The sequence below is a fragment of the Panthera pardus genome, unplaced genomic scaffold (genome assembly GCF_024362965.1).
Source record: "Panthera pardus isolate Hobbes unplaced genomic scaffold, ASM2436296v1 HiC_scaffold_8, whole genome shotgun sequence".
NCBI lineage: Eukaryota > Metazoa > Chordata > Mammalia > Carnivora > Felidae > Panthera > Panthera pardus.
In genome coordinates this window covers 17352433-17367452 of record NW_026527013.1, presented here as the reverse complement: position 1 = coordinate 17367452, position 15020 = coordinate 17352433, and the positions used below count along the sequence as shown (strand labels likewise).

The 15020-nt window shown below is 56.5% G+C and overlaps 2 protein-coding genes across 27 annotated transcripts in view; one reads left to right on the top strand and one right to left on the bottom strand.

The window, feature by feature from the left end:
- Positions 1–11734, top strand: part of MAP4 (microtubule associated protein 4) — a 193061-nt gene extending 181327 nt beyond the window's left edge. For 16 of the 19 annotated variants that reach the window (XM_053898611.1, XM_053898610.1, XM_053898609.1 and 13 more), the window contains 4 exons: positions 5380–5461; positions 7061–7173; positions 9072–9261; positions 9389–9539. In XM_053898611.1, coding sequence (XP_053754586.1) covers positions 5380–5461; positions 7061–7173; positions 9072–9261; positions 9389–9396 — 393 coding nt within the window. In that variant the 3' untranslated portion in view covers positions 9397–9539. Of the gene's footprint in view, positions 1–5379; positions 5462–7060; positions 7174–9071; positions 9262–9388 lie in introns of all 19 variants that reach the window. The other 3 variants (XM_053898605.1, XM_053898613.1, XM_053898604.1) reach the window with 2 other exon arrangements.
- A 537-nt stretch (positions 11735–12271) lies between these two features.
- The window catches only part of DHX30 (DExH-box helicase 30), a 29876-nt gene continuing 27127 nt past the window's right edge, over positions 12272–15020 (bottom strand). For all 8 annotated transcript variants that reach the window (XM_019416643.2, XM_019416645.2, XM_019416647.2 and 5 more), the window contains 9 exons: positions 14612–14787; positions 14159–14365; positions 13985–14066; positions 13715–13908; positions 13425–13584; positions 13138–13295; positions 12927–13030; positions 12707–12846; positions 12272–12598 (listed from right to left, as the gene is read on the bottom strand). In XM_019416643.2, coding sequence (XP_019272188.1) covers positions 12345–12598; positions 12707–12846; positions 12927–13030; positions 13138–13295; positions 13425–13584; positions 13715–13908; positions 13985–14066; positions 14159–14365; positions 14612–14787 — 1475 coding nt within the window. In that variant the 3' untranslated portion in view covers positions 12272–12344. The remainder of the gene's footprint in view (positions 12599–12706; positions 12847–12926; positions 13031–13137; positions 13296–13424; positions 13585–13714; positions 13909–13984; positions 14067–14158; positions 14366–14611; positions 14788–15020) is intronic.

Sequence of the window (15020 nt, the reverse complement as noted above, 5' to 3'; positions counted from 1 at the left end):
CGTGTCCTCGTGACAGTGCTCAGGCAGGCGGGACCCCAGCGTGCACCAGAGGTGTGTTATGGAGAGGCCACATGCAGCCTCTGCCTTCGTGGCTTCTCCCCTGCTTCTCTCCCCACCCCACAGTCAGGGAGCTCATCCTGCTCTGTCTCTCTAGGCTTCGTTCAGTTCCTTCTCCTTACTGTCTTGGACTAGACTGAGTTCTGCTCTGCTCACCCTTTTCATTTTCGGCCTTTGTCCCTCCTGTCCCCTCAGTGGCCATGCCATCCTGCCTGTGGCTTACAAACACTCCCCAGCCCGGTGGTCGTATTGTGAGGAATCAGCCTCAGGGCAGCCCTGTCTTGCCCCACACAAGGCCCCTTCTTGCACCTCCTTCCCAGTCACTTCCCACCAGTGGCTCTTCTAATGTGGGTAGAAAGCGCACTCTTGATGTGGAGGTGGGGCGTACTCAGCCGGCCTGGTAGCTGGCCAGACGTTAGCCAGCCTGGTGTGCGATGAGCTGAAGTGGGTGAAGTGTTTAAAGACAGTATCTAGTTAAGGTGATAAAGATCCAGCTTAGGAGGGCCCCAGGTAGGCACCAGCCTCAGCTTTTCCTTTCAGGCTTTTGACCTAGGTGAGAACAGGAGGTGAGCAGAGATTATGAAGGAACTGGTCATTGTGTGTGTGACACAGAAATACATTTGTGTATAGTGTGCAGTTGTATGTACAAGGTAGGAAATAGACATGTATTTTTTTTTTCAAAGTTTGTTTTGAGAGAATGCGGGAGAGAGCACACATGCACAAGTGGGGGAGGGGCAGAAAGAGAGGGAGAAAGAGAATCCCAAGCAGGCTTCGCACTGTCTGCACCGAGCCCAACTCAGGGCTCGATCTCCCGAACCATGAGATCTCGACCTGAGCCCAAACCAAGAGTTGGACGCCTAACAGACTGAGCCCCTGGGCGCCCCAAAATAGACATCATTTATCTATCATTTACTGTGGTCTTGGCACATTGCCTACATGTGACTTCCAAGATTTTTTTTTAAGCATTGTATTGTAGGAGGCTTCCTTAAGCAGCCTCTCATTCGGAAACCTGCCTGTGAGCAGTGTTTCCAGGTGGGGAGATGAAGGTAGACGGCCTTGACTGAGGGGCCATACTTGCTTCCCTCAGCCCCTCCATAAAGCCACCACAGATAGACACGCAGCTGAGAAAGAGTGGGCCCGCTGGCACAGGTAGAACAGTGTCACACGTCACCCGCAGACCCCATCCCCTCCTGTATAGAAATTCTGAAGTTAGCACCCAGATGAGAGGCTGGAGCTGGGTCCCAGTTAGTGCTGCGCGGCGCCCCCGTGTACATACAAATGTCCCCTTTTTTGAGAGCCAGGAGGACATCAGGGCAGGGCACGTAGCAGATTTCCCCTCAGTTTAAAATTTTGTGACCGTTTTTCTTCCATTCCACCCCCGTGAGGGGGGATATGTGCGCGTCGTGGGTTCTGAGGCCTGGGGGCACTGCCATCTCAACAGCCCGTACTGCTGTCCACAGCAGCCCGCGGGTCCTCACAGGCCAGTGGGGCAGATTGCGGAAACGGCTGCAGCGAGGTTGAGGTACCGTGCTTGCCGGGGTTGGTGTGTGGGAAGAGGACCACGGAGACAGGCATGGCTTCTGCTAGCTGCCGGGCTTTGCCAGGGAGAGGACCTTTGAGAAACACGTCATAGGCCAGAGAAGCAGCACGTGGCTCCCTAAAGCTTTGAGTGGAGGCGAGTGGCCAGGGGAGGGAAGGAGGGGAGGATTGTTTGGCAGTTACTATGGATTCTCTACATACCAGCCCAAGGAGGCAGAGTGACATCTCAGAGGTGGTGGGTTAAGTGAGGGGGACACAGTTCAGCTTTTTAAAATGTTTAATCATAGGCATTTTTCAAATACATGCAAAAGTAGAAAAGAATCCTACAATGTACCCAGCTTCATTTATTATCCTTGTGGCCGATCATTTGTTTGTTTTTAATTTTATTTATTTATTCTGAGTGATTTCTACACCCAACTCACAACCCTGAGATCAAGAGTCACAGGCTCCACTGACTGAGCCAGCCAGGCGCCCCTCCTGGTAGCCAATCTTATCTTCTGTGTGTTCCCACCCTGATTATTTTGAAGCCAGTCCTAGATACATCATTCATCTGTAAATATTCCATTCATAATTTTAAGATAACTCTTTAATGTACGTGTGTAAAACCCCTACTGACACTCAGGATACAAGTAGGGACCATAAATTGTGGTTGGTTGATGCGTCTCTTGTTTCTTATAACCTTAGGTTTCTTTTACTCTACAGGCACCCTTCAGTTTTTGTTTGTAGCAGCATTTTATAAATGAGTAAACTAAGTGGTTTGTCCTAGAATCTGGCTTCTGCTGATCATATCCCTGTGTTTTGATTTAATATACTCCTTTGTCCCTCCATATCTTTAAATTGATTCAGGTTTGATTTTTTTTTTCTCCCCCAGCTCTTTGCGAGACTTTTATAGGTAGTGGTGGTGTTTCTGTCAGGAGGCATATTGTGTTTCACTGTCTGGTCCCCCCACCCGCCCCCACTCTCTGATGGCCAGTACCTAGACCCACGCGTTGAGTAGGGGTATACTATGGTGAGGCTCGAGTTCTCCCATTCCTTCTTCGTTTATTGGCTGGGATACGTCCGCAAAGCAGAATTTCCCCTGATCAACTATTCTTTACCTGAGAACCAGGCAGGAGGTAGAGAAGCAGTGGCTTCGGTCGCAGAACAGTCTCAGGAAATGTGCAGGCCCCAGGCCTTGGAGGGTGATCCCTGGAACCCCTCCCAGGTGTCTCAAGGGTGGCACAAGATGAACCTGCCACCATTGCTGCAGGACACGTGTTGTCTTGGTCTCAGTAGCTGGCAGATGTTTGCTTGGGAAGAGTACTTCCCTGTTTCCCTGTTGGGAGAATTGTGGCCTTGTTGGAAATGTGAGGCAAAGTGGAGGCTGTTGTGTTGAGATGATAATTGTACTTTGTAAATGATTACTGAACGTGGAAGCAGTCAGTGTCCTGCTGAATCTGATGTCCCTCCGAAGGGTGGAGTGAAGAAGAGGTAGAGTGAAGCCAGAGCCTTTGAAGAAGGTGACCTTTGAAGGGCTTTGAAGGATGGGGAGGAGAATGCAGTGGGCTTGCTTGGCTAGGGAATAGTATGAGCAGAGTTCTGGAAACAGTGAGGATGGCTCAGGCAAGCTGATGATTATGGGAAGTTACTCTGTGCCAGGCCTTGGGCTGCGAGTGGACGTAGAACGATGCAGTAGACATCACATGTATCCTCTTGCAATAGGGTGGAAACCGTATTTCCTGACACTGGAGAAAGGAAGACGGGGTCCTAGAAGGTAGCCATTGAACGGCACTGTGATGAAACCCCACCAGAAGGGCATGACACCTGCCGGCAGGGCCCCGTGGGCCACCGCATGAAGGACTTGATTGTGGCGGAAAGCCAGGCTCTTCCACAGAACCAAGGAGCGGCTGGGCCACTCACGGGAACTGTGGTGTTTTCATCCCAGAACCCAGTGCCCCTCTATAGATGACGTCCTTTCCTAATTTAAACACATGCCATCAGTCGTGGCAGCAAGATGTTTTTCCAGGGCTCCTGCGGGGCAGACCTAGATGAAAGTCCGTTGGCCACCTCAAAAGTAGGGGCAAGTGTAGAGGACACCCAGACAAGTCTCCAACCCCAACGGGATTCATTTGTATAAAAGGCCATTCCTCCTCTTGATTGCTCACCAAATGTGGACAGGATGGCAAATCTGTGAAAGGCCTCGTGGAGCCTGTAGTCGTGCACAGTCGCGGCAGATGTGGAGCTCCAGGCTACCGCGCTGGGCCCATCGTGCAAATGCTTAGTATCCTTAATAATGAGCAGAGCAGCCAAGACTGGGCCTCTTTCACGTGTAAATCAGCAGAATTTTGTTGGCGGCGGGGTTTCTTGTTTTCACTTTTATTTGCATTTATTTTATGCAGAATTTACTCCCGGGCCCGTAAGTTTTTGTTCCTTCGGTCTCTTCTGAGGTATCTTTTTTTTTTTTCTGTGCAACTTCCTCTTCTGGTTTGGGAATAATCTGCTCTTTTCCAGTAAGATGTAAGTCCTACGCCACATCTTGGGGGCTTTGTCCACCTGGATGTGCAGTGACCAGAGGATCTACATCTAAACCCCTAAGTTCAGCAGTACTCTCTGCATTTTTAAGCGTGTGCAGTAAAATTACACACTCTCTTTGGGCCACTGACGCTGTGTCCAGCCCTGCTGTTAGGCCTGGGCACACCACTGTCTCCACCATTGTAGCAACAGAATGGCACACGTTGCTTCTGCAAAGTGACATCATTCAGTTACTTTGTGGCATTTCAGATACATGCATTCTTGATGGCCTGGGCAGTGTTTCACATGTGTTCTTAAATTGAACACGAAGAGTTGAACCTCTTGTGCGATTTTGTAGGGTTTTCTGGGTCAAGTAAATAGCGAACTGTTTTCAGAAATCACCTTCAGCCACTCACGGGAAGAGCGTTGTTGTTGTTTTTAATGGGAATAGCCAGGGCTGGGAGGATATGGAGACAAACCACGTAAGCTCTTGTCACATTCCTGGAAACCCGGCCTCATGCTTCAGGAACCTTAAAACAGTCCCAACCTTTGACCGGGTAACTGAAGTTCTGGGCATTTTGCTTGAGAGGTCATCAGAATTGCCATGACTTCTGTTCACAAAGATATTTATTGCTGCCAGAGTTTTAATGGTGAAAAATTAGAAAAAAAAAACAAAAACAAAAACAAAAAAACCTTAAATGTTCCCTATCTGGCGTAGGTTAGGTTTATATAAGATCTTACAGAATGGATTATTATGTGGCCCCTTCTTAACATTTCCCAGCTTTTATGGGGAAAATGCTTATAACATGAATTAAACAGGAATGCAAAATCATAGACACATACGTAGAAATCTGTGCTGTCAGCCATGAGGGGAAAATGCACTGAAACGAACTAAGAGGAAAACACCAAAACATCATTCCAGGTTATCTCTGGGCCAGGAGTTGATGGGTGAGATTTCAGGTGGAAGAAGAGGACATTTCAGGAGATGGGGGTCCAGAACAACTGGAGAAGAGCTGCCTGGCAGGTGCCCGGACAGGGTGGGAACATTGTGGAGCGTGTGGGAACGTTGGTTCAGTCTGGCAGGAGGTGAGTTCAGAAGCTGCAGGGGCGGCAGGATGGATGAAGCGTTCTTTTAAGCACTTGGGGAGGTGAGCCTGACCTTGAGCAGACTGAGGTAGGGCCTTACACAGGGAGAGAAGAAACTTGAACGTGGAGATTGTCAAGGGAACACAGGTTTGGCCCTGAAATACATCCTCTCTCTGAGGCAATAATAATTTGTGGTTTATTTCTCAGGTTCAGATTCAGAATAAGAAGGTGGACATCTCTAAGGTCTCCTCCAAGTGTGGGTCCAAGGCTAACATCAAGCACAAACCTGGTGAGTGCAGTCCCCTGCTTCCCCCAGGGTGCCTGGGCCTCACCTGGGCTGGGTCTCCCCGCTGTGCTTTTGTCATTCCATAAAGATTCCTGGAGGCCGGGCCCCCCACCCCCACCCCCACACCCCCTCCCCAGCCGGCGGAGGGGACAGTTCAGTGCAGTTCGGTGCCTGTCGGGAGGGGCGCCCCAGGCGCTAACCTCTTAGGCGCATCCGAGGAGGAGGGGGTGGTAAAGGCCGCTGTCCACACGGGCATCACCGCACCCCTATTAGCGCGCCGAGAGCCAGTGTCGGGGGGTGCCGTTCGACTGCGGGCGGCAGATATTCCCAGGCAGTGACGCCCCAGCTGTGAGCTCCCGCAGGACAGAGTCGTTGGGTAGCGCTGCCCAGGCCGCGGGTGAGGGTCTTGCTGCTGGGGAGGTGTGACTTCCTCCTGGCGGCGTGCTCCCGCCTCCACTGTCCTCCCCTACAGCCGTGTGTCCTGGTTCTGGGTGACAGTAGACCAGGGCTAGGGCACTTCCCCTGCAGCGGCAGGCACGTGGCTGGCAGATCTGGCTCCTTGGAGGTCAGGCGCCAGGGGCCACTTAAGGTGAAGGCAAGGAACTCTCGGCAGAATGTGTTCTGTTTAAAAGGGTCAGAACAGTTTGGCCCTTAACTCACCTCATCTCCCCCCTTTTATCTGGAAAATCCACTCTTGCGCGATGCCACCTTCCCCGGTGCCGCTGAATGACCCGAGGCTGGGTGTTTCGGCGGTGGGGAGGGGTGGGCAGGAGTAGGACAGGCGGCCAACTTGGCACAAAGCCGGGTGCTCTGGTTTGTGACGCGGGCTGAGGAGACGGGCCTCCAGAGGGGTGGGCCTGGGAGAGCAGGGCAGCCCCACACCCTGTGGCCACACTGTGGCTGTGAGCCCTGAACCTCGCCCTTGTGCACTGGCCGCCCGAGCGCGCTGGGCCCTGGGGCTGGTCCAGTCCGTGCCTGTCCTTTCTCAGCTCGGTGCCGGGACTACTCCCACCTCTCCTCCTTTTCCTCCACGACAGAGAAGCCTCTTTCCATTTGCCTTCTTTTCACTACAGTGTGGCTCATGCAGCAGCACAGACAGACCCCGCCGCCACCCTACCTCTAGCCATCGCCAGCCTGGCGGTGACTTTGGGCAAGTCACTCCTCTTGTCCAGCATCCGCTCTGGCGGCTGTAAAACAAGGGTCCTGACCCTGCCGGACAGGGCGTTCCTGCACTGCACGGAAGCGGGGCGCCCTGCCCCACCCAGTCAGGGGGTCGTGACGTTGGCTAGAGAACCCGAAGCAGACACCATCTCGGCGCCTTTAGAGGCTTGGCTGGAGGCTGTGCTGCAGGCCTGCGGTGGTGCTGAGGGTGCCTTTCTTCTCTGTGGAGGTGTTGCCGCTGGCCGGATGCAGACTGTCAGCCCAACTTTGAGAAGACTAGCCCTGTTTGACAAACATGTCCACTGTCCTTTCCTCCTCCTCTGTGCTCAGAGCCACGTTCCCCATTTCTGTATTGGGCACATAGCCAGTCCTCGGCCCAGCTAGGATTCCTGGTCCCACTGCCTGGCTTTGCCTATGTGACCGGTTGTATTTTGGTACCAGGTGGAGGAGATGTCAAGATTGAAAGTCAAAAGTTGAACTTCAAGGAGAAGGCCCAGGCGAAGGTGGGATCCCTCGATAATGTGGGCCACCTGCCTGCAGGAGGTGCCGTGAAGGTAGTGAGTGGGTCACCAGGGGGACATGGCTTGGGCCGGGTGGGAGGGGTTATGCAGCCGGAGTCTGGGTCCCAGGTACTGGGCGCCTGTCACCGCCCCTCAGTATCTTCAGAAGTCTTGTGTCACCCACACCATTGTGTTTTCCCAGTGTCCTTCATCAGTCCTGAGTGAGGCAGGAGAGGTAAAGAGGCCGCAACCCAGCTGCCTCTCATCTGTCCAGCTGGAGACAGAACCTCTCCTAACAGCCATGGCCCTCCTTACTTTTTGAGCCCATCTCAGCCATTTCCAAGGGGACTATGGGCTGGGGCACAGACTCCCACAAAGCACGGTTCTCCCCAGCTACCTCATGAGGGGGTCCAGGCTCCATGCCGGGCTCCGTTCTGGGCCTGCTGGGAGCAGGATGCCACATTTGCAACTCCTGGTGACACCTGCCTCTAGAGGGACTGCCATGGCCAGGGCTCAGGTGGGCAGGACTTCCCATCCTCTGGACTGGCTGGGCCTCTCCTCCCTTCCCACCCTGTCTCCTTCCCTCCCCCCCTCCTTCCACGGCACTGTGAGACCTTTGTGTGCCAAGATGTTGTCTGTCCTTCGTTCTGTGTTGGGCGGTTGGGGGGGACACAGAGGGCGGCACCTTGCAGGCTTCTGTGCATGACCACAGCTGCAGCTGCTCAGGGGAAGGTGAGCCAGGGAGAGGGACACAAGAGCAGCAGCTGGGGCCTTCGCTTCTGCATCTGATGCCTAGCCCAGCCTCTGTCCCCTCTTCCCTCCTTCCCTCGGTGCTCCGGTTCAAGGCCTGACTGGCTTCTGTGAATGTGTGGGGTCCTGGCTCTGTCACAGGCTCCCAGTTCACGCCTCCATACCTTTGAGGAGCCACTCCCCAGTCTGTCCTCCGGGGGCCCTAACTCGGATGTAGTCGCTAGTCCAAAGCCACATGGCAAGTACATGTAGACCAGGGTTTACACCTGCACCTTTCTGACGCCACGTCTTATGTTCTTTTTTTTATTCACATCATCTCCCTTAATTATTTCTGGAATTGTCTTTCTGATACAGAGGCCCGTCTCCTTCACTGTTCTGATTAGAAACCACTGTAGAGTCTTCCATTGCCACCTTTTGGGTGTTCTGGGGCACGGGTGGCCTCCCACTGGCCTCCCCTCTTCTGTCCACCCCATCCTCCTCCCGCAAAGCCCTGCAGGCCCCGAAGTCTCCCTGGTCCCCCCTCCCTGGACCCCTTCCTCCCTCCTCTGTGTCCCCAGGCTCCAGAAGGGTGCCCCGCACAGAAGAGGTCTCGGTGTCTGGGGAGGGGTAGATGAGCAGGCAGGGCTCATGAGTTCCCAAGAGAGCCCCTTTAGCACCCGCTCTCTGGTGGGTGTGGTCTGGGACTCATCGGTCCGGTCCGAGGTGGTGAGCTGCACTCCTTGGGAACTGACTCCCAGCTCCCAGAGCTCCTTAACTGGCCTGCAGCACCCCTGCTTCCCGACCGATTCCAGACCCGCTGTCTAGAGATCGTTCCCAGGGTTTTTGCCAGTGATCAGATGTCACGGCTGTTTGGTGTCGGCCTTGCTGAGAAGCCCGCACCTCTCCCCTCAGAAAGACTGCATGAAACCGTGCACTCCACAGAGGAGCCCCCCAGGGTGTGTCACTAGCCAGGCTGCACGCTGGGCCCGAGGCTGTGTTCTTGCCCTACACTGGCCGCCCAAGCCAGGGGTCCTCTCACAGGCAGAGTAGGGGTGGGGAGTACGTGGTCTAGAGTCTCCAGATGACTGTGCCTAAATCCAGTGGCCGGGGAGGGGTGGGGGGTGGGCAGGGGGCAGGGAGGGGCTGTGTGTAAAACCCACCATCACCCATCCCACCTCCTCCCCGACTGACCCTACACTGTCTCCCCCACTGTTTCATTGTAGACTGAGGGCGGTGGCAGCGAGGCCCCTCCGTGTCCGGGCCCCCCCGCTGGGGAGGAGCTGGCCAGCCCTGAGGCAGCGCCCGAAGCTGGCGCCCCCACTTCAGCCAGTGGCCTCAGTGGCCACCCCACCCTGGCAGGGGGTGGTGACCAAAGGGAGGCCCAGACCTTGGACAGCCAGATCCAGGAGACAAGTAAGTGGCTGGGCTTGGCCTGAGGGCCAGCCGGGGGCCCTGCCACTGTTTGCAAATTGAAACTCCTTTTTTTTTTTTTGACTAGAGTATGGACTAAATTTTAACCAATCAACCTTTTATTTTCCAGGCATCTAATGATGACATTCTGGTCTCGTCTTCCGTCCCCTGTGTTCCTCCTCTTGTGTCCCTTGTTCCCCCCTCCCTTCCCTCCTCCCGTGTCACTGCAGATTGAGACCTACAGGCTGACGTTCCGGGCAAACGCCAGGGCCCGCACCGACCATGGGGCTGACATTGTCTCCCGCCCCCCCCACTTCCCTGGCGGCCCCAGCTCAGGCACCCGGGCCCTTGGCTCCCTCACCCGGGCTGCTCTATAGACCCCACACGGCTTGGGTGCTGGGCAGTCCTCTGGGTCCCCGCCCCATCCCCCTGCCTTGCTTGCCCATGGCAGTAAGCCCGCCCCCAGACCTCCTCCAGTCCCTGCCCTGGGCCCAGCTCCTTGCTTCCTTCCTGTCCCATCATTGCTCACTGCTCCGTAGACGAGGTTGGAAGGTGAATGGGGTGGGGAGGCCAACTTGGGATCTTGTGGGATCTAGGAGGGAGGGATCCAGATTCCAACCTCGTCTTTGGGTTTTTCGGACCAAACCCAAGAGAAACTGACATACCCGCCCTCCTCGCCGGGTCCACCTGGAGGGAAGAGTGGAAGTGGATGGCCACGTGGTGGCAGGATGCTGCCTACATCCCCTGGAGCCCACTAAGCCACCGCCTCTCTCCTTGACCCCACAGTGGTGCCCACCACGCAGGTGGGGCCAGGTGCCTCTTGCTGCCCTGCCCCAAGTTAGTTAGGGGTTGGTTCTGCCTGTCCCCGCTGCTTCCTGTACCTGCCTAGCTGCTGCCACACTTCCCTTTCTCTTGTTTTATCCTTTTTTTTTTTTTTTTTTTTTTTTTTTTTAATAACCTAAAAACTGGTAGAGGAGTTTTGCAGGTTGAAGCCATGTCTAAATGAAAGTTCTCAGTAGGTGTTAAAGGAAATGGGGAGGGGACATCCTTAAGCCTCCAGCCGGGAGGTCAGGCATCGGGGGCTGCCTTGGCCTGGGCAGCTTGGGGCCCCAGAGTGTGTGGGCAGGGTGGGTGAGATGCAGGGGCTGTGGCCTGGTGAGCATAGGGCACACTAGGGGCTGGTCAGAGCGTGGACTGGTTGTTCTGGTATTTTGTGTGTATGCTGCTTTTCTTTTCTAACCAAGAGGCTGGTTTTGGTATCTCTGTCTCATTCCCTGGGATCTAGTGGGAGATATAAGCTCGAGGCCGGAGAAATAGGGAAGGGCTGTGGAGGTCAAAATTCTCCAGGCTTGCAGGCCTAGGACACTAGAGCCCTCAGTGACTGGGGTGCCCCAGATGTCCAGAACTCATGTGGATGATGAGGAATCAGGTATGGAAATTTAAAAATAAAAGCATGAGACAGGCCACCTCCCTTCCCTTACAGCCTGAGTGGAGAGTGGGGAGAGGCAAGGCCAGCCTGTGGAGGGGTGTCCCAGCCAGGGCCGGTCTTGGGATGGCTGCAATGATGAGAAATCCCGGGAATTGTATTGACACGGAAGATTCTTATTGCACTTGTATTTTTTTTTTTTTTTTTTTTGTATTAAAGTTTGCATGGTTTCTAATAAAGGATTAAAATGTAACAGTTTGTAGTGAAATGGCCGGGGAGTCTCCCAGGGCTTCTCCTCCGGAAGAGCATTTTCTGCAGTGCAGACTTGCCCCGAGGAGGTGGCCACAGACTCGGCCCCTCGTCTTCCCCGCCGCTGCTCCCGGTGACCCTTGGAGCTGAGAAGGTAGGGGCTCTTGACTTAGGTTCAGATTTGATCTCCGTGTAGAGGGAGGGCATCTGGGCCAGCAGGTTCTCCCACTTCTGAGGTAGCATTTTCCTTGGGGAGGTTTGACGCCACATCCCCAGCTCCCCAAGCACATACTGTGGGGGGGCCTGTGGAGAAAGTGTTCCCTGAGCCAAAGACTGAAGAATGCTTTGTGCCAAGGACATTGGGGCACCCGTGTTTTGTCAGCAGGAGGAAGCGGCAGAATGAAGCAGTAGACAGTGCAGGGCCCGAAGGTACCTGTGCCCTCTTTGTGTTAGTTCCAGGCCCACACGGATGCTGAGGTTGACAACTGGCTCTGGGTCCACAGGTAGGGGTAGGAGAGGTGACCCTAGTAGAGAGCTCTCTAGGTGGGCTGGAGTGGTCGTTCTTCTGAGGGGTGGTCTTGTCCCAGCTCCCTTGAAGTGTCCCCCAAGCCAGAGAAGCTGAGAAGGCTGCCCTGACAGCTGGGGACCAGAGGCCCCTGTGAGCTGTTAACTACCTGCAGCCGTTTGGGGGTGTGACATTTCTGTACTTCCGGTTTGCTTATGGCTCAGCTATTGCCTGTGTCAATCTGTGATTCCGTTGTACCGATTTCAAGAGTAAATAAAGCTCGTGATGTCCCACCACACAGGCCCTGTATCTTCTGTGTGTCCTCGTTGGTCTCCGCTAGCCCGTCGCCTCGTATCGGGAGACTGTGTGCACTGTGCAGTCTTGACGACCGTAGCCTCTCATCTGTGAATTTGTGGATGCAACCAAGGGGAAGTCCCAGCTTGTGGCAGGGCTGCCACACAACCCGAGGGTTAAGGTTCAGGTGCCCTTAGCTGCCTGAGGAACTTCTCTCCCAATTCTGCTTGGGGCTGGGAGGTGGCAGCCAGATTCCACGAGGACACGCGCTGTGCACGTACCACTGGCCCGGAGAGGGAGACGTGAGTGAGTGCATGCTCAACACCTGCTGTCCCAACCCGCAAAGGCAGGGATGGTGCAAACAGGCTGCCTGCCACGTGGGCGCGGAAGCAGCTGTAGGACCAGGCAGGCCCCTGGGACGCAGGTCCTACACCAGCTAAGCCCCTCCCTCCCGTGACCTCAGCCTCGCAATAAGCGGGAGTTTGGGAAGCAGGGGATGCTGGGGCCCTGAGAGAGGAGCCCCCAGCGGAGAGCAATGCTCACAAGGGATAAATAGAACTTTATTTTAAATAAACATTTGCACTCTGTACACAGCCCCAGCAGACACGGGGCTCAGTCATCGGCTGTCTTGCGCACGTCAAAGCTGCCACAGGGCCCACGCAACAGCTCCGCCAGCAGGGCGAGCAGCTGCCCGTGCTCCTGCTGCACGCCGGGCGGGAGTGCGGCCAGCTCACTGCGCAGGCTCCGCTCCACCATGCGGCCCAGGGCCCGGCGCAGCTCCCTCAGCAGCCGCACGGTGCGGGAATCCCCCTCCAGCCTCAGCAGGTCACTGTCACTCAGGGAGATGGTGGCCCGGCGCCCATCATCTGGGGGAGGGAGGAGGCGGCAGAGGGCTAGGGTGAGGCCAGGCCCCGGTGGATACAGACCGGCCCGAGCCGCAACGGGGGTGGGGGTGGGGGTGTGCCGGCACCCACCACGTATGTGGACGTCCCCGTCTGTCAGCAGCAGCACAGCCAGCGGGTGCACCTGGGAGGAGTCCCGGACGAAGACGCTGCCATTGGACTTGACGGCCATGAAGTACGTCAGCCATCGGCTCCGGAGCCGCGTGGCCTCCCTGAGGAACACAGGGCTGGGTGAGGCTGCCCTCCTAGGGAGCACGCCCACTGCTCCTCCCCTGCCCTGCCTGCCTCCCACCTGTTGATGGTCGACTTATGCAGCAAGATGTTGCCTGATTTGGTCCTGTATGTGACGCTGTTGGGCTTGAACTTGCCCTGCCGGGTCACCTTGCCCTGCCTCACCTGCAAGGATGAAAGAAAAGACAGACGGGCTGAGCAAGAAGCCGCTTGCTCAGCCGCGGATGAATCCGCGGAGGCCGAGGCCCCCCGGGCCCGCCCCGAGGCAGCACCTGGATGAGGTTGGGGTAGAGGCCGGCCATCAGTACGCCCTTCACCAGCTCCTCCTCCTCACTGTACTCGTTGCACTGGGCAGAAGCCAGGGTGCAGTCCGAGGGCTTTCCCACCAGGAAAGCCTCATAAATGTTCTCTGAGAACTGCTTGATGAGTCCTGGGGAGTTGGGGGCGGGTGAGCCTGCGGCCCCCGAAGCCACAAGGCTGGGGGACGACACGCTCCGTGGTGCCTCAGCCAGGGGGGTGTGGGCCGGGAGGGGCTGGAGACGGGGTGAAGCCCACTGACCGTGGATGAAGCGCAGGCTGGGTGCGTACAGCAGGTTCTCCTCCAGGTAGTTCTCCCGGGAGCTGCGGTCCTGCCAGCGCAGCACCTCCTCCCAGCCGGCCACGGCCCGCACGAAGGCCAGGTGGTCGCTGCCACTGTCGTGGCTCAACAGCGCCTTCACCTGGGAGGCAGTGGGAGGGCGCGCCGGGGTCACGGGGGGAGGGCTGGCGGTGGCCGCCTCGGGACAGAAGGTGGGGGTGGGCCGAGAGGAGGAGCAAAGGGCCACGGGACCGGACGGGGCTGGGTCTGACCTTGTCCACCTCCGCCCGGTTCTGCAGGCTACTGCTGAAGGGGTCCCGGGTGAGGCAGGAAACGACCACCAGCAGCGGGTGCAGGCAGCGGAAGATGGCAGCCAGCACTATGGCCTTGGCCAGCCGAGGGTCGGTGGAGATATGGGCCAGGCGCTGCCCCAGGGTGGTCAGGTACTCCCGCTGGTCCAGCACTCCTGCAACAGTTCGGCATCAGGATCGCCCGTGAGAGCCATGCCGTGACCCCCACCGGGCTGGCCCCGCCACACTCACCGATCTCCTGGAGCAAGATCACGGCCTCGTCCACTGCCTTAATGTTCGGACTGTCCACAGCCTTGGAAAGGAACTCCACTGCCTGCAGCAAGAACCGGACGGAGCCTGCCATGAGCCCAAGTCCCGCCCACGCCTGACCACGTCCAGCCCACGCCCAACCCGCCTCCGGCGCACCGTCTTCTCGGGCATGTGGATTTTGGCTTGTAGCACCAGGTTCTCAAGGGGCGTGCGCAGAATCTCCGGCACTTGGAAAGGGACCATTTTCTCCAGCCGGCTCCGTGGGAATAGGTGGTAGGCAAAGCCTGACTGGCAGCGGCCTGCCCGGCCCCGGCGCTGGATCACATTGGCTCGTGACACCCACACAGTCTCCAGGCAGGACACCTGGGGGAGGGGGTGGGTGAGCGGCGACACAGATGCCAATGCGCCTTCCTCAGTGCTCCCCCACGTCTGGCCTTCACCTCACTTAACCCCTCAATGGCCCCCCCCGCAACAGGGACACCGAGAGCCCATGAGTGTGGCTTCCTTCAGACACACAGGGCAGCTCCAAGGCCCATCTGGGCTGGGGGCCACCTTGGAACTTGTCGTTCTTCCCCCAGGGGCTGGCTAGGCCCAGGAGATGGGTGCCACCTTGGTCTTCAGGTCATAGCGTTCCTCCTTGTGCAGACCGCTGTCCACCACGTGCACAATGTCATTGACTGTAATTGAGGTCTCCGCGATATTGGTGGCCAAGACGATCTTGCGCACCCCAACTGGCGGCTGCTGAAATATGGCCTTCTGGTCCATCATGGGGATGTTGGAGTGCACTGGTGGGCAGCAAGAACACGCTGGTTATGGGCACTGCTCCTGCTCCCTGTGATGAGGGCACAGGGCAAGGATTTTGACCCCATTTTGATGAAACTGAGGCCCAGATCAAGAATACGCCCAGTAAAAGTAGAAAAACCAACAAAATTAGGGCAGCCTGGTCAGAAACCCAGGCCCCTCGAGTCCCAGTTGGGTCAGTCCCCAGGACAGAGGGCAAGACTGGTGTGTGAGGGCA